This window comes from Cebus imitator, unplaced genomic scaffold (assembly GCF_001604975.1).
Source record: "Cebus imitator isolate Cc_AM_T3 unplaced genomic scaffold, Cebus_imitator-1.0 Scaffold17, whole genome shotgun sequence".
Classification (NCBI taxonomy): Eukaryota; Metazoa; Chordata; class Mammalia; order Primates; family Cebidae; genus Cebus; species Cebus imitator.
The window spans coordinates 6,891,035-6,914,483 of NW_016107332.1; the positions used below are offsets into that span (position 1 = coordinate 6,891,035).

General features: G+C 37.8%; 1 protein-coding gene across 50 annotated transcripts in view; it reads left to right on the forward strand.

Annotated features, from left to right (window-relative positions):
- The window catches only part of ANK2 (ankyrin 2), a 568,766-nt gene that overhangs the window by 445,078 nt on the left and 100,239 nt on the right, over nucleotides 1-23,449 (forward strand). For all 50 annotated transcript variants that reach the window (XM_037731960.1, XM_017510194.2, XM_037732068.1 and 47 more), the window contains 5 exons: nucleotides 2,379-2,477; nucleotides 14,073-14,270; nucleotides 17,209-17,307; nucleotides 17,826-17,924; nucleotides 22,285-22,482. In XM_037731960.1, coding sequence (XP_037587888.1) covers nucleotides 2,379-2,477; nucleotides 14,073-14,270; nucleotides 17,209-17,307; nucleotides 17,826-17,924; nucleotides 22,285-22,482 — 693 coding nt within the window. The remainder of the gene's footprint in view (nucleotides 1-2,378; nucleotides 2,478-14,072; nucleotides 14,271-17,208; nucleotides 17,308-17,825; nucleotides 17,925-22,284; nucleotides 22,483-23,449) is intronic.

Consider the following 23,449-nt stretch of genomic DNA (forward strand, 5'->3'; position numbering starts at 1 on the left):
GGAAGGCTGAGGCAGAAGAATCATTTGAACCCAGAAGGCGGAATTTGCACTGAGCCAAGATTGTGCCACTGCGCTCCAGCCTGGAGGACAGAGCGAGACTTTGTTTCTAACTAAATAAATAATAAACATGAAAATTTGTCTTTGAATAGGAATTCCTGGGACCTCTTTGACTTCATTTCTTATAAGGAAATTTATTCTTATCTTCATTTCATTTATTCTTATCTTCAAAGTGCTGGGATTACAGGCTTGAGCCACTGTACCTCATCTTGTTTTGTTTTGTTTGAATACCATTGGTCCTCTGTATCAGTAGCTTCTGTATCTGTGGGCTCTACATCCATGGATTTAGTCAATCTTGGATTGAAAATATTTGAAAAAAATCAAAATAAAAAAATACAATTAAAAAGTAAAACGAGTTTTAAAATTATGCAGTATCACAACTATATAGCATTAATATTATGTTAGGTATTATAAGTAAGGTAGAGCTGAATTATAAAGGATTGTGTGCATAGATTATGTGCAAATACTACATCATTTCATATAAAGAACTTGAGCATCCATGTATTTTGGTATCAGTGGGGGAAACGGGGAGCCTGGAACCAATCCTTCACCAATACAGAGGGACAACTGTAGTTAGAAGATCTTAGCCTCATCTATTCAGAGACAGGTTTAAAATGACATAGAAAACAAGTTAGAAATCATGGTTGTCCATGGAGGAAAAATCTTGCCATACATCTAAAGTCTGAAGATAAAAGCATTCCAATAATATGTCATTTTATAAAACAACATACTCCAGATACATTAACTTTACAAAAGTCTGAATCAGTCATCAGAAAATAAGCTTCTTAGAGGATAAATGAGTCATCAACAAAGAAGAGAATATTAGAGTAGATATTCAACTGAGTGCTTTCACAATCAAATCATTTGACATGAATTTCTCATAACTTCAAAAGAAATGGGTCTCTAAAATACTGAGAAAAAGTTAACTGTGAACTATATGCCAAATTAAAGTTCAGCTCAAAGTTTCTAGATTTAAGGGGTTGTTGTACAAGGAATCAGAAGAAATTATTCACTGCAGTTTGTCAGATATATCCAATTACCACAACCAACTTTAAAATCAATTTGGTTTATTTGGAATGGTTTACTTTACTTGGGTGAAATCAGCCTTTTTCTAGGTTGAAATCAGCCTATTTTCTAGAACAGTTGTGGTAAATCAATCTGTAATAATTTTTATTCCAATATCTTATTTTGTTATAACCATAAAATACTTGAATGAATGAAACCCTGCCTTCTCTAGAACTACATATAGTTTTAAAATATGCCGATTTTTAAAAACCTTTCTCTTAGAGACAGTAGAGTAATAACCGGCTTCTTGATGAGAAAGTTCTCTTAATCTAACCCTCGTTCTTCATGCTGCGCCTAAAGCTACCCTTTCCTGACAGTGTGTCATATTTTGGTGTAGAACAAAGATACTTAAGGAATGATGAGTGGCCTACCTCAATAGGTGACACTGCTGACAGTCACTTTATTCATCTTTCAGTGGCTCTCTCCAATAACTGTCTATAATTAAATATGTTCATTAATCTTAAATAACGGACCTCCTGGGCAAATCAAATTTCTTGTCTGAACAGTTTTTGTCTAGTCTCATAACACAAAGAAAAATCAGATATAAAGTAATAGTTTATTTCAGAAATAAATTTTGAATCTTGAAAAGAAATGATTTATTTATGGTACAAGTGGTGTTAATTTTTTGCAATGTGTTGATCTTCAGCACCTAGAGTTTCTCACTGAAATAGATTCAAGTTGTGATCACGTAGTTAAGTGAGACAATGGCAAATTTTAGGTTTGTAGGGTAAAGATAACTTTATCACCAAAATCAATTTAAAGTGATGTTTGGCTGATTGTGAAGTTAAACCTCAGAGTATCCTGGATGTTTGGGGAAATTCACTAGTTTGTCATGGACTTAAAAAAAATAAAATAAACATTTGTTTTATCCTTATAAAAATGGAAAAGAAAAATACAAAAATTAGCTGGGCGAGGTGGCATGTGCCTCCCAAGTAGTCCCAGCTACTTGGGAGGCTGAGGCAGGACAATCACTCGAACCCCGGAGGTGGAGGTTGCAGGGAACCGTGATGGCGCCATTGCACTCCAGCCTGGGCAACAAGAGTGAAACTCCGTCTCAGGAAACAAAACAAAACAAACAAACAAAAAACAAAGAGAAAAAACGAAGCTATATTTCCCTGACTAAATAATTATGCCTTTTCATAGGTTTCTTAAATCATTGGATATATTGCTGAACTTCACAAAAAGGGACAGCTTTATTCTTTACCATCCAGAGCAGTGGGTTAATTTGTGATTTAACGATCTTTGTTCCCTGGCAGCGTGGCGAGACAGCACTACACATGGCAGCCCGAGCCGGGCAGGTGGAAGTGGTCCGATGCCTCCTGAGAAATGGTGCCCTTGTTGATGCCAGAGCCAGGGTAGGTGCTAGTGCTCTGAGGTTCTCTTCTATCGCAGTTTGTGAGTCTCATCCTTAAGAGAGGGGGTTGCCCCTTCAGTTCTTTGATTTGGAAATACCATGGACTGTAAGTGAAAGGATCAATTCAATAGCAGTTTTCCAGGAAAAAAAGAAACATAAGCAAATACACACAATGAAAAATGTACCCCAATTTCAGAAACATTAGCATTTTAAAAAATGTACAACTTATCCTCTAACAAATATGGCATTGATTAATATTTTAATACTTTTTTTAATCTCAGAAAGCACTTTCTCATATCTCTTTATTTTCATGAATTTTAAGTTTAACCTATAGTATTTAGATGCGATACATATTAAAATTTATTTCTTACCACCTAAACCAATCACATTTCCACCGTCATCCCTTACCAGTTACATAAAAGCAAGTTATTCTCAAAGTTTTAATATTTCCCTTCATCTGGCTGATTTCCCTCCTTTTTATGATATTTACTTTTCTTCTTGCTCTGATTTTACATATTTAGACATTCTGTATTTCCACTATTCCAATATAGAATTTGGGCACTAAAGATTGCTTGATCAGACTTGTCCTGTTTTTAATAGCTTCTAATTCCCTCAAGAGTTGCTTTTTCCTTCATTTTCTTTTTCTAAAATTTTACTTCCCAACTTATTTTGTCACCCCCCTTTATACTGAATATACCAGAATACACTGAATACACTATCAGTATACTTTGTCTTCTATTTCCTTTTCCATGTTGTTTGGTTAACTTTTGTACTGACATCATTGAGATTCTCATGTTAAATAGTTTCCGTCCTTCTTCAATATTTGACATACCTGAGTTAGAACTCATTTCAGTTTGAGTTGTACCATTATAGCTCCATTTTAAATACAGTGTTATATTGGAATGAAGGCATCTGGCTATGGTCATCTAAATTGTAAGTGATTTCAGGCAAGTCACTTCACTTCTAAGTCTTTTTTTTATTATACTTTAAGTTCTGGGATACATGTGCAGAATGTGCAGGTTTGTTACATAGGTATACAACTGCCATGGTGGTTTGCTGCACACATCAACCCATCATCTACATTAGGTATTGCTCCTAATGCTACCTCTTCTACCTCCCCACCCCTTGATAGGCCTCAGTGTGTGATAATCCCCTCCCTGTGTCCATGTGTTCTCATTGATAAGTTCCCACTTATGAGTGAGAACATGTGGTGTTTGGTTTTCTGTTCCTGTGTTAGTTTGCTGAGAATGATGGTTTCCAGTTTCATCCATGTTCCTGCAAAGAACATGAACTCATCCCTTTTTATGGCTGCAGGGTATTCCATGGGGTATGTGTGCCACATTTTCCTTATCCAGTCTATCATTGATGGGCATTTGTGTTGGTTCCAAGTCTTTGCTATTGTGAACAGTGCTGCAATAAACATATGGAAGCATTTCCTTTTCTTCACATCCTCTTCAGCATCTGTTGTTTCCTGACTTTTTAATGATTGACATTCTAAATGCCATAAGATAGTATCTCATTGTGGTTTTGATTTGCATTTCTCTAATGGCAAGTGATGATGAGCTTTTTTTCATGTTTGTTAGCCACATAAATGTCTTCTTTTGAGGAGTGTCTGTTCATATCCTTCTCCCACTTTTTGAAGGAGTTATTTTGTTTTTTTCTTGTAAATTTGTTTAAGTTCCTTACAGATTCTGGATATTAGCCCTTTGTCAGATGAATAGATTGCAAAAATTTTCTCCCATTCTGTAGGTTGCTTATTCACTCTGATATAGTTTCTTTTGCTGTGCAGAAGCTCTTCAGTTTAATTAGATTCCATTTATCAATTTTGGCTTTTGTTGCCATTGCTTTTGGTGTTTTAGTAATGAAAACACCAAGTTTTAGTCTTTGCCCATACCTATGTCCTGAATGGTATTGCCTAGGTTTACCTCTAGGGTTTTTATGGTTTTAGGTCTTACATTTAAGTCTTTAATCCATCTTGAGTTAATTTTCATATAAGGTGTAAGGAAGGGGTTCAGTTTCAGTTTTCTGCATATGGCTAGTCAGTTTTCCCAATACAATTTATTAAATAGGGAATCTTCTCACCACTGCTTGTTTTTGTCAGGGTTGTCAAAGATCAGATGGTTGTAGATGTGTGGCATTATTTCTGAGGCCTCTTTTCTGTTTCATTGGTCTATATATATGTTTTGGTACCATGGCTACAGTACCATGCTCTTTTGGTTACTGTAGCCTTGTAGTGTAGTTTGAAGTGAGTAGTGTGATGCCTCCAGCTTTGTTCTTTTTGCTTAGGATTGTCTTGGCTATATGGCTCTTTTTTGAGTCCATATAAAATTTAAAGTAGTTTTTTTCTAATTCTGTGAAGAAAGTCAGTGGTAGCTTGATGGGGATAACATCAAATTTATAAATTACTTGGGGCAGTATGGCCATTTTCACGACATTAATTCTTCCTATCCATGAGCATGGAATGTTTTTCCATTTTTTGTGTGTTGTCTCGTATTTCATTGAGCAGTGGTTCATAGTGCTCCTTGAAGAGGTCTTTCATATCCCTTATAAGTTGTATTTGTAGGTATTTTGTTCTCTTTGTAGCAATTGTGAATGGAGGTTCACTCATGATTTGGCTCTCTATTATTGGTATATAGGAATGTTTGTGGTTTTTGCACATTGATTTTGTATCCTGAGACTTTGCTGAAGTTGCTTATCCGCTTACAGAGATTTTGGGCTGAGATGATGAGGTTTTCTGAATACACAATCATGTTATTGCAAACAGAGAAAATTCGACTTTCTTTCTTCCTATTCAAATACCCTTTATTTCTTCCTTTCTTCCTTTTTCCCTTCTTTCCTTCTTTCCCCTTCTTTCCTTCTTCCCCCTTATTTTTCCTTCTTTCTTTTCCTTCCTTCCTTCCTTCCTTCCTTCCTTCCTTCCTTCCTTTCTTCTCTCCTTCCTTCCTTCCCTCCCTCCCTCCTTTCTTCCTTCTTTCCCTCCTTCCTTCCTTTTCTTTCTTCTTTTTCTGTCTTGCCTGATTGCCCTTGCCAGAACTTCCAATACTATGTTGAATAGGAGTGGCAAGAGAGGGCATCCTTGTCTTGTGCCAGTTTTCAAAGAGAATGCTTCCAGCTTTTGCCCATTCAGTATGATATTGGCAATGGGTTTGTCACAAATAGCTCTTGTTATTTTGAGATATGTTCCATCAATACCTAGTTTATTGAGAGTTTTTAGCATGAAAGGGTGTTGAATTTTATTGAAGGCCTTTTCTGCATCTGTCGAGATAATCATGTGGTTTTTGTCATTGATTCTGTTTATGTGATGGATTGTGTTTATTGATTTGCATATATTGAACTAGCCTTGCATCCCAGGGATGAAGGTGACTGGATTGTGGTAGATAAGCTTTTTGATGTGCTGCTGGATTCAGTTTGTCAGTATTTTATTGAGGATTTTCGCATCGATGCTCATCAGGGATATTAGCCTGAAATCTTTTTTTATGTGTCTCTGCCGGGTTTTGATATCAGGATGATGTTGGCCTCATAAAATGAGTTAGGGAAGAATCCCTCTTTTTCTATTGTTTGGAATAGTTTCAGAAGGAAGCTCTCAGTTACTCTTTGTACCTCTGGTAGAATTTGGCTGTGAATTTGCCTGGTTTCTATGAATCTTGTTGATCTGTCTAATATTGACAGTGGGGTGTTACAGTTTCCCAGTATTGTTGTATGGGAGTCTAAGTCTCTTAGTAGTCTCTAAGAACTTACTTTATGAATCTGGATGCTCCTGTATTGGGTGCATATGTATTTAGAATAGTTAGTTCTTTTTGTTGCATTAATCCCTTTACCGTTATGTAATGCCCTTCTTTGTCTTTTTTTGATCTTTGTTTGTTTGAAGTCTGTTTTATCAGAGAGTAGGATTGCAATCCCTGCTTATTTATTTATTTTTTTTTTGGCTTTCCATTTGCTTGGTAAATATTCCTTCATCCTTTTATTTTGAGCCTATGTGTGTCTTTGCACATGAGATGGGTCTCCTGAATACAGCACACCAATGTGTCTTGACTCTTTCTCCAATTTGCCAGTCTGTGTCTTTTCATTGGGGCATTTAACCCATTTACGTTTAAGGTTAATACTGTTATGCATGAATTTGATCCTGTCATTATGATGCTATGTGGTTACTTTGCCCTTTAGTTGATGCAGTTTCTTCAGAGTGTCAATGGTCTTTATAATTTGGTATGTTTTTGCAGTGGCTGGTACCAGCTTTTCCTTTGCATATTTAATGGTTTCTTCAGGAGCTCTTATAAGGCAGGTCCAGTGGTGACAAAAATCTCTTAGCATTTGCTTGTCTGTAAAGGATTTTATTTCTCCTTCACTTATGAAGCTCAGTTTGGCTGGTTATGAAATTCTGGGTTGAAAATTATTTTCTTTAAGAATGTTGAATATTGGTCCCCACTCTCTTCTGGCTTATAGGGTTTCTGCAGAGAGATCTGCTGTTGGTCTGATGGGCTTCCCTTTGTGAGTAACCTGACCTTTCTCTTTGGCTGTCTTTAACATTTTTTCCTTCATTTCAACCTTGGTTGGATGAAATGATGAACCTGATGATTATGTGTCTTGGGGTTGCTCTTCTTGAGGAATATCTTTGTGGTATTCTCTGTGATTCCTGAATTTGAGTGCTGGCCTGTCTTGCTAGGTTGAGGAAGTTCTCCTGGATAATATCCTGAACAGTATTTTCCAACTTGGTTCCATTCTCTCCGTCACTTTCAGGTACATCAATCAAACATAGATTTGGTCTTTTCAGATAGTCTCATACTTCTTGGAGGCTTTGTTCATTCCTTTTCATTTTTTTTTCTCTCATCTTGTCTTCACGCTTTATTCATTAAGCTCATCTTTGCTCTCTGATATACTTTCTTCCACTTGATTGATTAGGCTATTGGTATTTGTGTATGTTTCACAAAGTTCTCATGCTTTGTTTTTCAGCTCCATCAGGCCATTTATTTTCTACTCTACACTGGTTACTCTAGTTAGCAATTCCTCTAACCTTTTTTCAGGGTTCTTACCTTCCTTGCACTGGGTTAGAACATGCTCCTTTAGCTCAGAGGAGTTTGTTATTACCTACCTTCTGAAGCCTGCTTCTGCCCATTCATCAAACTCATTCTCTGTCCAGTTTTCTTCCCTTGGTGGTGAGGAGTTGTGATCCTTTGAGGGAAAAGAGGCATTTTGGTTTTTGGAATTTTCAGCCTTTTTGTGCTGTTTTTTCCTCATCTTTGTGGATTTATCTACCTTTGGTCTTTGATGTTGGTGACCTTTGGATAAGGTTTCTGCAGGGATGTTCTTTTTGTTGATGTTGATGCTATTCCTTTGTTAGTTTTCCTTCTAACAGTCAGACCCCTCTGCTGCAGGTCTGCTGGAGTTTGCTGGAGGTCCACTTCAGACCCTGTTTGCCTGGGTATCACCACCAGAGGCTGCAGAACAGCAAAGATTGCTGCCTGTTCCTTCCTGTGGAAGCTTTGTCCCAGAGGGGCACCTGTCAGACACCAGCTGGAGCTCTCCTGTATGAGGTGTCTGTCGACCCCTGCTGGGAGTTGTCTCCCAGTCAGGAGGCATGGGGGTCAGCAACCAACTTGAGGAGGCAGTCTGTCCCTTAGCAGAGCTCAAGCACTGTGCTGAGATATGCTCTCTTCAAAGCCAGGAGACAGGAATGTTTAAGTCTGTTCAAGCTGCGCCCACAGCTGCCCCTTCCCCCAGGTACTCTGTCCCAGGGAGATGGGAGTTTTATCTATAAGTCCCTGACTGGGGCTGCTGCCTTTCATTGAGAGATGTCCTGCCCTGAGAGGAGGAATCTAGAGAAGGAGTCTGGCTACAGCGGCTTTGCCATGCTATGGAGGGCTCCACTCAGTTCTAACTGCCTTTACACTGTGAGGGAAAAACCACCTACTCAAGCCTCAGTAATGGCCGGCACTCCTCCCCACACCAAGCTTGAGCATCCCAGGTTTTCATACTGCTGTGGTGGCAGTGAGAATTTCAAGCCAGTGAATCTGAGTTTGCTGGGCTCTATGGGAGTGTGATCTACTGAGGTAGACCACTTGGCTCCCTGGCTTCAGCCTCCTTTCCACGAGAGTGAATGCTTCTGCCTTGCTGGCATTCCAGGCACCACTGGGTATGAAAAAAAACTCTTGCAGCTAGCTCAGTGTCTACACAAATGGCAGCCCAATTTTGTGCTTGAAACCCAGGACCCTGGTGATGTAGGCACCTGAGGGAACCTCCTGGTCTATGGATTATGAAGACCATGGGAAAAGCGTAGTATCTGGGCCAGAGTGCACCATTCCTCGTGGCACAGTCCCTCACAGCTTCCCTTGGCTGGGGGAGGGAGTTGCCTGACCCCTTGGGCTTCCCAGATTAGGTGACACAGCAGCCTGCTTCAGCTCACCCTCCATGGCCTGTATCCACTGTCTAACTGGTCTCAATGAGATGAGCCGGGTACCTCAGTTGGAAATGCAGAAATTGCCTACCTTCTGCGTTGATCTTGCTGGGAGCTGCAGACTGGAGCTGTTCTTATTTGGTCATCTGGCCAGCCTCTGGCCACTTCCAAGTATTTATCAGTAAAATATGAGTTGAACTCAGAAACTCAAAACTCCTTTCCACACTTTCTTAACATTCTTTGATTCAATGAATTTCATAGACATTTTCTTGTAACAGGTTCCACACATCTTCAGGCGGAATCCAGTGATACACAGGCAGCCTTAACATTACTCTTGTCTTGGTTTTCATCTGCCTTGCTATCCATTGTCCACACAGTGTAATTTATGTTCTTTGGTAATCATCATTGATCTATTATATTCTCATCTATTTAAAGCTTTATTCAACCATGAGCTTCCCCTGCCACAGGATTTTTCTGGTTTCCTTTTAAGGTTACCTGGCATTCAGCTATTTTAAAAATATTTCTATGGTCAACCAGTGCACTCTGAGTATCGTGTACTTTACTGGAAATTGGGTTGATGTTCCTGTAAATTTTTTGTAATCCATGTTTAATAATGAAAGGGTTTCCCATTTCTCTCTCCTAAAGTAAAACCCCTTAATGTTTTTCTATTATTCAAATTAAAATTTCTACTTTTAATGGAAATTTATTCATTTTAATATATCTCTGCCAAATTTTTCTGTATTGATATAACCCATTATTACAGACTTTTATCTTTTTGGATACCCTCTGAAGCCTCTTCCTTAAAAGCACCACTGGCAACAGACTCTTTCCTTTAGAAATATTAATTAGTTAATTTTACACACAGATTTTATTAATTCTACTTTCTTTTTACTTCTCATTTGCAACTACATTTAGTATCCTTGTCTACATATATAAATATCTCTTAATTCCTTATTTCTTCTAATTTAAATATCAAATTTCAGATGTTATCTTTTATTTTTTTTTCAGCTCTACCTCCCATTCTAAGCTACAACTGAAATCCCTTCCCTATAGCATTTTCTATTATGAAGCAGTGCTCCCTAAAGGTTAATACACATACAAATTACCTAGAGGCCCTGCTAGAATGCATACTGTAATCCAGTTCTGCAGATCTAACAAACTCTCAGATGATGTCAGGGACCCTGATTTGGGGATTATGTTTCAAGCAGCAAGGAGTTAGGGCTTTCCTGTTCACAAGTCCTATTTTAAGGTGTACGTTCACCGTGAGGTTTTTTATTGTCAATCCTTTTAATGTGTTCCTGGGACTCTTTGATTTAGTTAACATTTGAACAGTGCTTTAGAATTCATCAAGCATTTAAACACAAAGTGTCTTATTTGATACCCAGAGCAATCCTGTGTTGTAGGGTGGCTTAGTGTCCTGAATTTCAAAATGGTGCTGATTAACTTGTGGTGACAGAGTTAAGATAAGAAAAACATTTCTCCTCTGATTCTGCATCTTTCTCCTAACTCTTTCTCATAAACGTCATTACCTCCCACTTCAGATGTAAAGAGAGCCCTTCTCTCTCCCATTCAAACAAATCACTGGTTTATAATTAGTCATATTTTCTCCCTAAGCTATGACTTGAGCTCCTGTCCACTCGTGGCCTATTTATGAGGTGGGGTAAGAAGACTGGCAGCCCTTCTAGAACCACAGGGAATATAGGATACCTAATTCCCCTAAATGAAGGAGGGCTGTCACAGAAGGGTGCAGGGAGTATTGGGTGGAAAAATGAGCACATATCTTCTATTTTACCTTTTGATTTCCCAGTGCACGTGCACACACATACACACACACCCTCACACACACCCACAACCACACACACTTTTGAAAACTTCCTCTCTAAACCCAGTAACATTGCCCTAGAATTCGCCCTCTCCCGAAGAAGAGATAGTAAAAAATTGTGCCCAGCTACTACATTGAGCTCCAAGGTCAAGATTGCTGGGTAGTTCACAATCTTCTCAATCAAGTTTAGAAATAGTATCTCATGGGTATATAATCATAGGGCTAAATCATATGTTTTACCTATTCACAATATATAACAAAAGAAAAACCATATACTCATAATAGTATCTGTAATTTTTGAAGTACATGGCAGCACAGTCTATTCACTACTCCAGAGCATAAGACACATTTTGCTGGACAGACTGGAGAGCAGGGGCCACAGTGGCCTCAGTTCCTCTGTCAGCCAGTGTGTTTTCCCCCAGGTCCTGCTCTTAGGAAGACCCTTCCTTGTCCAGTGTCCTCAATGGACACTACTGAGAGGGCCACCAGAGCCTGTCCATCTGGGAGCTCTCTTGTTTTAGGAGCTGGTTTTGTTGGCACAATTACAAGGCTTTTCATTTGCTTTAGGGATCATGCCATCCCAGGGGTCTTAGGCTTAAACTCGCTTGAAACTTAGCTCATTTAGAACTTTAGTTAGATGCTAGGAGATGTGCTCCTAGGAACCCTGTTAGCCAGTAACTAGTAATAGAAATGTTTTCAAATCTCTGAACTTTATCCCAGCCAGTGTTGTTTTTCTCTTTGTAAAAAGAGTTGGCGGGGGGGGGGGTGCTCAGCAAGTCTCCAAAGTAAAAGGATAGACTGCAGTGGCAAAGCACAGCTCTTCTGCTTCTGGTCCAGCCTATATCAGATAAAATGCTTTATAATGAGGGAATTGTTGCCTCTCATTTCCGGAAAAGGTCTAGGTAATCAGGCTTTCCCCATTTCTTTACCTTTTCCCATGAATCTTTTCTCTGCTCTTTCCCAATTCTTTGCCCTGGTTTGAATTATCATTACCCTGAGGCAGTAAATTCAACTTTTGGCAATTCAGCAGGGAGATATTTGGCCAGTCCTCAAAGGTCTTATATCCCTGGTTACAGGTTGAAAGATTTCCTTTGCAAAATTTGTATGTTCTTTCTTTTTTTCACTTTCAGGTAGAACCTTAACAAAAATGGAAAGAAGTAGGCAAGACATTCTATTTCTTAACTTTTTTTTTTTTTTTTTTTGAAGAAGAACATTAATGCTATGCAGTTTAAGAACCAAGGATCAATAGTTAATAATTAACCAATTACTTAGCTACCTCCAGTCGATGATTGCCACTTCTCAGCACTGTATTAAAAGTCATCATCACCCCAACTATCTCTCTTACTGATGGAAAATATATTTTAGAGCACGTCACTTGCAATACACATCCACCTCTATCTCTGCAGGGCAGAGATCTGGGAGGGGAACCCCAGAAACAACAAGTGTTCATCATAGCTATTCTCAAGTTCCTCAGTTTTTAAATTGTCTGTTTTGCTAACCATTTATTTTTTATAAATAAAAATATGTTCATTTTAATTATACATAAAAAATGTTTATTCTCCCCACCCCTCTATTTTCTCCTCTGTATTTCAGAGAAATTTTATCTTCTAATGTATTGTCAGTCTCCTTTCCTACTAAGAGTCACTTTGCCCTGACAGGTCTCTTAGTGACCATCTTATCGTAGTATTTATTGCCAAAGACAGTATAGGTAGAGAAATGTCTTTAGAATCCAATGCCCTGAATTCAAGTTCTGTTTTAATAGCTGAGTAAACTTGGACATTCCTTGAGTACTCATTTAATTTTTCTTAATCTCGATCTGGAAAATGGTCTAATAATACATTTTAGGTTTTCCTTTTAACTCTATTAGGAGGATTGGGTCATGTATGCATCATATATGAAGAAAGCTTATCAACTGCAAATGTTCACAAAATTTCAATTCTAGTACTAAAATAATCATATTCCTATTATTTATTTATTTCCTACTACCTTGAAATTCATGCAGTACTATTTGATCTCTTACTATAGCTCCCTCTCTTTTTTCTTATCACTTTAAGATACTGCATGTTTTTGGATAGATCTTCCTTCCTCTGTCTACTTTTCTCCATTCATTCTTAGCCCTGGAAGTCAGCCCAGTTTTCCCTTCCTCACTTTTATTATGACATGCCCTTGGGCAGTTGTAAAGATATACCTATTTTTATCACTAAAGTTACACTCAATTTTCTTTTTATAAGACAGTGATTTGGCCTGGTTCTCTAAACACTGAAAACATTATTTCCAGCTACACGTCAGAGTCAGTTGATTTTCTTGAGCCTCCTGGAACATGTCCTTCCTGTCCCTTATACCTAGCCATATTGTCTATTTTCAAATGTAAAGCACTTGGAAAATAGTTCATCCTATTTGCTTCTTGCTAGAGTCCCTTTCATTTTTTAAGTTCTGTATGCAAGTTCCAGAACTATCTGCAGCATTTTCTGAAGCGTCTTTTAAAACTAGATTACAATATCTTCTTTGTGCACTGTTTCTCCTTGAAGAAAATGACCAGCGTTTATATCCTTGGCTTGCTGAATGGAGTAAAATCAAAGATTTTCCAGCATCCCTTGTTCTTTTTCTCTTGATAGAGTTCCCAGAATAAATCCTGCCTGTAAGTGAAAACTCTTGGATGAAAATCTAGGTCTTAGGACTTTTGGACTAGATTTCCTTCTTATTCAAAACCATGAGTTAGTTTGTATCTAAACATAAGTGAAACCTGAAGCCTTAATGAGTTGAGAAATACTTTGGGATACCCAGAAAGCAATGATCAAGTTCATGGAAGTACATTCTTTTTAAAAATCGAAAGGAGACCTTGTGACCAATCGGGTCACAAATATAAAATTCCGGGCTCAAGCCTGTAATCCCAGCACTTTGGGAGGCCGAGGCGGGTGGATCACGAGGTCAAGAGATCGAGACCATCCTGGTCAACGTGGTGAAACCCCGTCTCTACTAAAAATACAAAAAATCAGCTGGGCATGGTGGCGTGTGCCTGTAATCCCAGCTACTCAGGAGGCTGAGGCAGGAGAATTGCCTGAACCCAGGAGGCGGAGGTTGTGGTGAGCCGAGATCGCGCCATTGCACTCCAGCCTGGGTAACAAGAGTGAAACTCCGTCTCAAAAAAAAAAAAAATAAAATAAAATAAAATAAAATAAAATAAAATAAAATAAAATTCCAAAATATAGGATTCCAAATATAAGATTCCAAAATGTAAAATATACCATAGTCAAAACAGTAATGATTTCCTTTTGGCCTGGGTTCCTAGAGATTCCAAAAAGACATCATGAAATATATGAGTGAAACATATCACCAGTGAAGTTCTGTCTGCCTGGCACTAACTTTTTACTTGACTTGAGTTGTAGGAGGAACAGACACCTTTGCATATTGCCTCCCGCCTCGGTAAGACAGAAATTGTCCAACTGCTTCTGCAACATATGGCCCATCCAGATGCAGCCACTACAAATGGGTACACACCACTGCACATCTCTGCCCGGGAGGGCCAGGTGGATGTGGCATCAGTCCTGTTGGAAGCAGGAGCAGCCCACTCCTTAGCTACCAAGGTAAGGAGAATGACATCATGACAACATGGACCAAGAGGATTCCTAAGTCACAGCCTTTCTGCTCCACCACATACAGAACCAAGAGGTAGATCTCCTTGGGCCTTGACTTACTTCTTTCTCTACATATTTAAGATTCATTGTCTAAATGATTTAAGGGAATTGTGAGATTCCATATCTCTTCAATAAAGAGTGTTGAATTTCATTCTAATTAATGCCAGTGTTGTTGCTAGGACAGGTATCTAATACTCTAAGAGGATTTTCATAAAGGAAAGACTACTTTTTCTTTGCGTTATAAAATCTATAATATATTCTTAACAAAAAGATAAATGAAACTCCTAAATACATTGAACTGGTAATACTAATGAGGAAGAGGGTACTGCGTTAGATGTGTGTATTGTGAGTTGTAGTACCAGACTGAAGCTCATTTTACTTAATCTTGCATTTTGCCAACCCTACCATTAGCCATCTCTTATCTGACATTCTCATTCCCATATTAGTTTCCAATCTTTTGCCTGGGTATTTGCAGTGTTTAAACAGAGCTGGGCCGGAATATCACACTTCCTTAGTTACTAATGACACTGAACAAAGAATTTTACTTATGTTCCAAGTTTCATGACAGGGCAGAGTAATTTTTCCTATGCTTTATACATTCTATTTGACATTCATAATTTGGAGATGACTTAGAATAAAACATGAATATGCTCAGCTAATTGGAACAAAATAAATAGAGCTAGTGCAAGTGGATTTGTCATGGGGCAAAATAATTCCCTCAAATGTAGCAGTGATTCAGATTAATGAAAGGGCAATTTCAATTCTCTCATACTAAGTAGGCATAGGGACTGCATCCAGGGAGAAGGAAGGTTGCAAATATAAACTGAGACAGTGATGTGGTTTCTGTCCTCTTATAAGTAGGAGTAGCCCACTAGCTGTTATGGCTTATCTGGTTGCCTGTTATGGCTTATCTGGTTGCCTATGGCTATAAAAAGTATTTTGATGTAAGAAATTGATAATTATTGAAATTTTGCATGCTGAAAAGTTGAAAGGATTTTAAAAGTTCTTAAAAAATAGAAACTAAGCAATGAATGTGGTAATAACCTGAGAGACTAAGTAATTGTCCTATCAGAGGAAGGTATAAATCTTCAAAATTAAGATACATAAAATACAGAAATAGAGAATAAAAAATACTTTCTTCTCTTTCAAAGATTTTTTAGGATTTACAAAATATAACTAGATCCATGGTAAATTAGGGCAAGAAAATAGAATAAAATGTTAAACAGCATTTTAAGAGTTAAACTGATGAGAGCTCAACAGTGGTTGATTCATCATTTTTAAAGCCATGTAAGTGTTTCTAAATATTCAACTGACTAGGGCTCAAAGTGGTTGATTCATCACTATTAAAGCCATTTAAGTGTTTCTAAATATCAGAGAGTAAATAAGTCATGGTGGGATTAACATAGAGGAGGAAGGTAGAGGTATGTGTGACTCAAGCGATGCCTTCTAACTTTGGTTTTGTTATTCTATAGTATATTTATGGAGTTTTGTCTAATAATTATTTCCAAACTTATAAGAGTTGGATCACTATTCTAGCAAGACTTTAAAGATAAGGAGTTTATGTTTCCTTCCTCATCATATAGTTTGTCTCAAAGAACTGCTTCATCCAGAGTATCACCCTCATCATTGTGTGCGTCGAGTGGAGGGGGGCGAGCTTTATGCTGGTTTATATGGACAATGCAAGAAGGAAGAAATACTTCCTACATTTGTCCCACACTTGGAAAAAGCCAGAAGATTCACTGCCTTCCAAGAATTTATTAATACCAAATGTTCAAAAAGAAGCAAAAAGAAAAACGTCATCTTATTTAAAAATGATTTGTCTGAAGACACTGAAAGGGGAATATTGCTTCTTGGGGGATATTCTGTGTTTATGATGGGGGCTTAAATGGTCCCAGGATAAGCCATTGCTTAGAGCACCTCATCCAGGCATATTTGCTGTGCGTTTTACGGGCCCTGGTCAGTGTTAGAATTTCCCCACTCCAACTGTAGTGCCAGAAGAACATGTGATTAAACTGTCTGGCCAAGAGGATGGATTTGAGATCATGGTGTAGGAACTGTGCCATCCTCAAGATCTTAGTCCACAGACTTATCTGTTTTTATAACACACTGCTAAGTACAGAGTAAGGCCATTGTTTAGGCATGCAAGACACTGAATGTACACATATCAACATGTGTAGGAGAGCAGCTTTCTAAAAAAGTTGTAAAGTTTCAGTGTGTTTAAATGTCTGGTGTTAATCAGCTCAACATCATGCCAGAAGTAGAATGTATTTTACAAAAGCAATTGGTCTTTTAGACAGTTGTGAGTCTTCTGGGAAAGGGGACAAGTCAGAGAGGGAGTTACTTTTTGGTAGTGCACGTTTTTTGTTCTATAGACCATTTATCTTGCTGTTTCTGCAGAAACATGTCAACGAATTCACGAATACTTGTTTTCACTATGGCTGCCAAAATATCTTAAAATTTAAATAAATTTGGAATTCAGGTGTTATAAAAAGGTTTAAAGGAAAGAGGAGAGTTGGAGAGAAGGCATCTGTTGTTTCAATTCTATTAATTTTAGAGACAAGAAAAAGGCTTTTTTTTTTTCATTCACAAATTGGAGGCAGTTTACTGACACTAGCGGCTTTTAAAAAATCCCAAACCTATAAAGTCAGAGTTCAGTCTCCAAGCCCTTAAAATAAAATTTCTTTTGTGGAATCTATCAAGCCAAACTTTTGCATGTTAAATTTCATTATTTTCTTTGTCCTTGTTCATGGCTAACAGATTTAATGCCACCGGTATTTTTTCCAAATGAAGAATCAGTATAGTTTGCTTAATATGTTAACAAATAAAAAGATTTTGTGAGAAGTTATACAAACAAATACGATTTTACTTTTATTTCTCACATTTTCAGAAGGGTTTTACTCCTCTGCATGTAGCAGCCAAGTATGGAAGTCTGGATGTGGCAAAACTTCTCTTGCAACGCCGCGCTGCCGCAGATTCTGCAGGGAAGGTAAAGATTTTCTATACGTTATAATTATATAACAGTCAAGGTGATAGATTAGGATATCCTTAAAGACATTTTTCTCACTTCTCTGAAAGAAATGTGAGAATAACTGATGAAACTATCCCAAATAGACATGGCGATGTCTATCCATGACCGTCAAGGTATACGCTGATTCAGAAAGCATTTTGAACTGTGCCTCAAAGTCTTGTCACAACAACGCCAGAGCGTTTCTATATTAAGAAGAATTCCTGCAATGTTAATATAGTATTTCTTACATAGCAGTTTAGACCTTTATACATTGTGACCATCAAGATGCCCTTTGCTGGTGATATGCTCAATCATTTTCAACTTTATTTATGGTTTTAATATGAAAATTATTAGGGATTTGTTTATCTTTATTCTTTTTTTTCTATTGACTATATTAATTCATTAACATGAACTTAATCAATATCCAGGCATCCTGGTAGCATCAGGGCAGCTAACCCTAATTTATTAATGCTGAAACTTAAACACACCCTTTACAGAATGGCCTTACCCCGCTCCATGTTGCTGCTCATTATGACAACCAGAAGGTGGCGCTGCTGTTACTGGAGAAGGGTGCTTCCCCTCATGCCACTGCCAAGGTGAGGACCACAGAAAAGGATTTACAGACATAGGGTGTAACGATCACCTGAAAAGACATGAGAATTGTCATTTAAATACATGGTATAGTATAAGTGAGACTAGTCCTAGCAATAGTAGCTTTTGGTATTGACATCTTTTTTTTTTCTTGTATTTCTACCAGTTGCATCTAGAAAACCTTTTAAGATTTTTTAAAGAGTCAGCAAATATTAAGGGCATGTTCCTATAAACCAGTAGAGATGAATCTTATTGCTAACATTCTGTGTGTTAGAGAATGATGTCTGAATTTTGAGAAATGAGAAATAGGGTCATTAACATGTTTTCCCTTCTCTCCTATAGACCAAATGCTATGATAAAAATGTCCTTTTATACTCTTATTCTTTCAGACTTCAAACTTCTATTTGTTTCTTTGTTTTTTAAAAATGTTTTATCTGTGTTAAATGTAGCATGGATCCCTCTAGGTCCCTAGACTTGGGGATGGGGGGTATGCCTTTTTTGTGTATATGTATACAGCACCAAATTCCAAAACTAAGACCTGTACTTATGGACAGGGCATTTCCCACCACCCTAGTTGGCACCTTATTACACTGAAAATATATATGAACACTATATAATACATAAAGTCCTTATTGCATCTTCCGTTCATTAATTCAGCAAAACTATTTTGAGAACATATCAGGGTTATTTAAAAAATATTGATTATGGCCAGGCATGGTGGCTCACGCCTGCAATCCCAGCACTTTGGGAGGCCGAGGTGGGTGGATCACGAGGTCAAGAGATTGAAACCCCATCTCTACTAAAAATACAAAAATTAGCTGGGTGTGGTGGTGCGGGTCTGTAGTCCTAGCTACTCGGGTTGCAGTGAGCCAAAATCGCGCCACTGCACTCCAGCCTGGTGACAGAGCGAGACTCCGTCTCAAATATATATATATATATGTGATGGGAAAATATTTATGCTGTATTAGACAACATAATAAAGCAATGGCCACCATTTATTTGCTAAACACCATGCCTAGCACTTTACAGGCAATATCTCATAGTAATCCCATGAGACTGGTATTCTAATGATCTCCATTTTGCAGATGAGAAGTGAGATTTAAGTAGGTTAATTTTCCAAAGTCATATGAATTATAAGTGTTACAGCTTATACCTGTGTTTGACCTCAGGCAGACTGACTTTAGAGTTGGTGCTCTTAACCACTAGATCCTTTGTGTCCCAAAGCAATATAGAGAGATTTATTCCACTTTTATTATATAAATATATACATATATATACTCATGCCTATTTAAATTATGCATATGATAAATATAAAATGGGATATATACATAAAATATGTTCTGTGTAAATATATATTTTATATATAACATGTTACATATATCATAAATATATAACTTTATACATATGTGTACATATACATATACATCTACAAATATTTATATCTTTTTGATGCCAATGAACAGTTTATAATAAAGTACTCTAATTGTAAAAAGAGGGTGCCAAATTTTCAGTTATCCACACTGTTCTTATTGCTCTTTTTCCTACAACCTCCTCATCAATTCTGCACATATTTTATGTCTTTCTTCAAACTAGATTATAAGCCACTTGAGGAGTATTCATATCATATTCATGTGCATATCACTGAGGTGTTCAATACCATATTATATGGGTTCTCAATAAATTTGGATGAAAGAATGAAGATTGAGTAGTTATGGAATAAAAAAATACCTGCTCACTTAAGATGCCAGCATTTTTTTTTCATTAGCTATCCAGGATAAGCTTCTTAACATAGATACAAAAGATTTCATCAGTACCCATGAGCACTTTCATTGAACTCTTATAATGTGTAAAGAAAGGATTATAGTCACTCAATGGGAGGTAAAACTGTAAAAGATGTGTTTTCATTCCACAAGGGACTCTTAATCTACTTACAAGAGAAGACCTAAATTATAAAATAATGTGTATGGTTTTCCTAAAGAGACAAACACAGCTTTGATCTCTAGCCTCTACCTTGTATGGTACTCTCAGGCGTGCACATACTGAGCTCTGAAGATGATGTAAAGCATTTCTCTACTCCAGAGTCCACGGTAGGATGGGTGTTCTGGGAAGGCCTCTCTAGTGTCTTTCACTCATCTGCCCAGCCTGTCATTGAACATGAGCCTCTCAGCTTTGGGGCCCCTCCTAGAGGGCTCCAGGTGGTATGATCCCCGCTGTGGTCTCCACTTTAGACTCTTTCTGCTCATTATAACGACCCCTCTCCTCAACACACACAGTCCTCCGACCATGAGAATTTTGATTCTTTCCACCAGAGTCTAGAACCTTCTCTTATTCTTCCTTGGGAGTGCTACAGTTATTTGAGTCCCAAACCATTTACTCTTTGTGGAGTAAAAAGGCCCTTTAGCTCTTGTAGGTTGAGTATCTACTAGACAAACCTCATCCATTGCCAGAATTGACACCTTCTTTCATGATCACTTATGTTGTTTTGCTAAAACATCCCTTTACCTAACCTTGGTAGAGTCCATACTGTAGGAAGGGGGTAATTGAAACTAAAGAAACACATTGTAGCAAAAAGAAGTTAACTAAATTCATTTGGCCCACAAAAATCAATGTGTCTCTTTTTCAATAGAGCCTATGGACACAAATACAATATTCTAAAGCAATTGAAGCATGTGAGACCTCTGATCAGACCCTGAAAAAGACTTCCAAGCTGAATTTCCTTCAGTTGCGTCAGGGAAAGAAAATATTTGTCAAAGATGAAAGATACTTATTCTTGCTTGGAGAAATGGGGACAGAGTAGATAATGTAGGGTCCTATGAGGATCAAGATTTGATGATGACATATAAAGACATTTAGATTCTTAAAATGCCTTTTTATTTTTTGGTACACTTGGTAGTTAACATTAAGGAAATAGCATGACCTGAAAATGCCCCTCATGTATTGATTACAGGCTCCAGTCTGTAATCTCAGCACTTTGGGGGACCGAAGTGGGCAGAGCACTTGAGCTCATGAGTTTGGGACCAACCTGGAAACATGGCGAAACCCCATCTCTACCAAAAATACAAACAAATTAGCCAGTCCTGGTGGCGTGTGCCTAGAGTCCTCGGTACTCAGGAGGCTGAGTTGGGCGGATTGCTTGAGCCCGGAAGGTGAAGATTGCAGTGACTGAGATGACACCGCTACACTCCAGTCTGGGCGATGAAGCCATACCTTGTCCAAACAAACAAACAAACAAACCTCTCATGGTAATCGCACAAGAAGCACTTGATCATTATACTGTCTTTCCCTTCAGCATGTCACTGAAGGGAAAAACTACTGTTAATGGCAAAGCCACTGTTTTGAATTTTAATTTGACTGGAAAATTCTACCAGATTTTTTAACGAAAAGGAAAGAAAATAATATATACTGCAGACTTACAATTGTTCCACATTTTTTTTTTTCTTTTAGCTAAGTATGGGGTTTAGAGTTCTCTGTTCTTGTAAGCAGAGCATGAGTTATTCTGGTCCTTTCCACAAACTCCCACCCAAAATGAGTAGCCTCATATTTCTACTTTTGAAGCAGCAGGGGATATGAAGAAGGGGAGATCTAGGATTTGAATGGACCACAAGATTAATATAAGCTAATTTTGTTGTTTAATATATTTTAAATTAGAACGCAATCCATTAAAGACAAGGATTATGTCATGTTCACCATTGTATTCCCACACCTAGCACACTGCTTGGCATATGCTAGGCACTCAGTAATATTTATAGAACCACGTTAAAGTACAATCCAATCAGAAGCATATTAGTTTGAGTATTCTAGTAAGATGACAGACGTAATTCCATTTTATTCAGTACTGTCATAACCACATCTGAAGTACAGCCTTGGTTCCAGGTAGCACACACAATTCAAGAACAATATTGACACGCTAGAATCAGCTCAGAACAGGTCATCGTTATAGGGAGAGATGTAGAAATGGCACTTCCACCAGGACTAGTTGAAGAAATGGAGAAAATTAGCTTGGAAAAGAGAAGGCTAAAGGTGGATATGAAAACTATCCCCGGGTATTTAAAGGATAGTCATGTAGAAGAGGAACCTGGGTTATTCTATGTTGCTCTTCAGGAGGGAACCAACATTATAAGAAAAGAATTTTCAGCTTTGGTGCTTTAATGTTTCTATCTGTTTTACAGTAGAATGGGGTACCTTATGACTTTTATTGTAGAGATTTGGTTATTGTTGGATGGAAACATGATGAGTACGAGTTTGAATTAACTGTAAACTCATTTTTAATTCTTCAGTTGATTTGAGATTTTTATTTCCTTTAGAGATACATATTAGAGCAACTGTTAATCTTACTCTATATGCATGTGTTTTTGTTTTCTTTAGAATGGCTATACTCCGTTACATATTGCTGCCAAGAAGAATCAAATGCAGATAGCTTCCACACTCCTAAACTATGGAGCAGAGACAAACATTGTGACAAAGCAAGGAGTAACGCCACTCCATCTGGCCTCGCAGGAGGGGCACACAGACATGGTTACCTTGCTTCTGGATAAGGGAGCCAATATCCATATGTCAACCAAGGTATTCTGTCCTTGCCTCTTGCTTCAATCAAGATGTTTTGGATGCATGTAAACAGGAACCAATCACAGATAATTTGGAACAAAAGGAGCAATGTGTTAAAAAGAAACAAGGATATCTTACAGACCCCAAGGACAGGAAGGGAGTCAAGCCATATGAGAGATTAGGAAACCATAAGGGAACAAGGGAGAGACTCTCTGTATGGCAACATTTTTGCTTCTTGACTTTTCTTTGTGAGTCTCATTGATCTGTATAGCCCTGCTTTCTTTGCTTCTCCATGTGTGTGTCTAAAGAGGCTGCCCTATAGCTCCCAATGTTAACATCACTATAATTGCTCCAGTGTCTGCTGCTCCTCGTTCCAAATTTCAGATATACATAGAGAAAGAATGGTTCCATCTGGGGTTCAGCTTAAACAGCTGCCTCTAAGCTGGCAGGCCCATGTCTGCCACCCAAGGCATTCTTTGGCCCTGCTGGGCATCAGAGGCCTCTGGATAGGAGGTGGGAAACTCAGTAAAATATAGATTTTTTTTGAGTCAACATAAGCCTAGCTTGAGGGGTTTGGTGGTGGTGGTGAGAAAATCTTTTTTGTTTTTTTAATAAGACACATCAATCATTTTAGCCTTTTTCCAGGGACTGGCCTTTGTAGGCCTCCACATTAATTATGACAGAATGGCAGTCAAAAATATAAGGGAAAAATATTCAAATGTATAAACATATATTTTTACAAGTACATGTTTTCCAATAAATCTATCCATTCATCTACATATAGATCTATAGATCCACCTAACTTTCTGTCTTACACTTATATATACTCTGCTATAGCCAGCTGCTGAGAAACAGAATTGTTTTGGAATTCTGTATTTATTAAGTTAGAATAAATACAATTTGAACCTGTATTTATTAAGTTAGTTTGTCATTTGATGTCTTGTTGCTTTTTGTAATACGTTGTCTGGACTTAGTGAAAATTAAG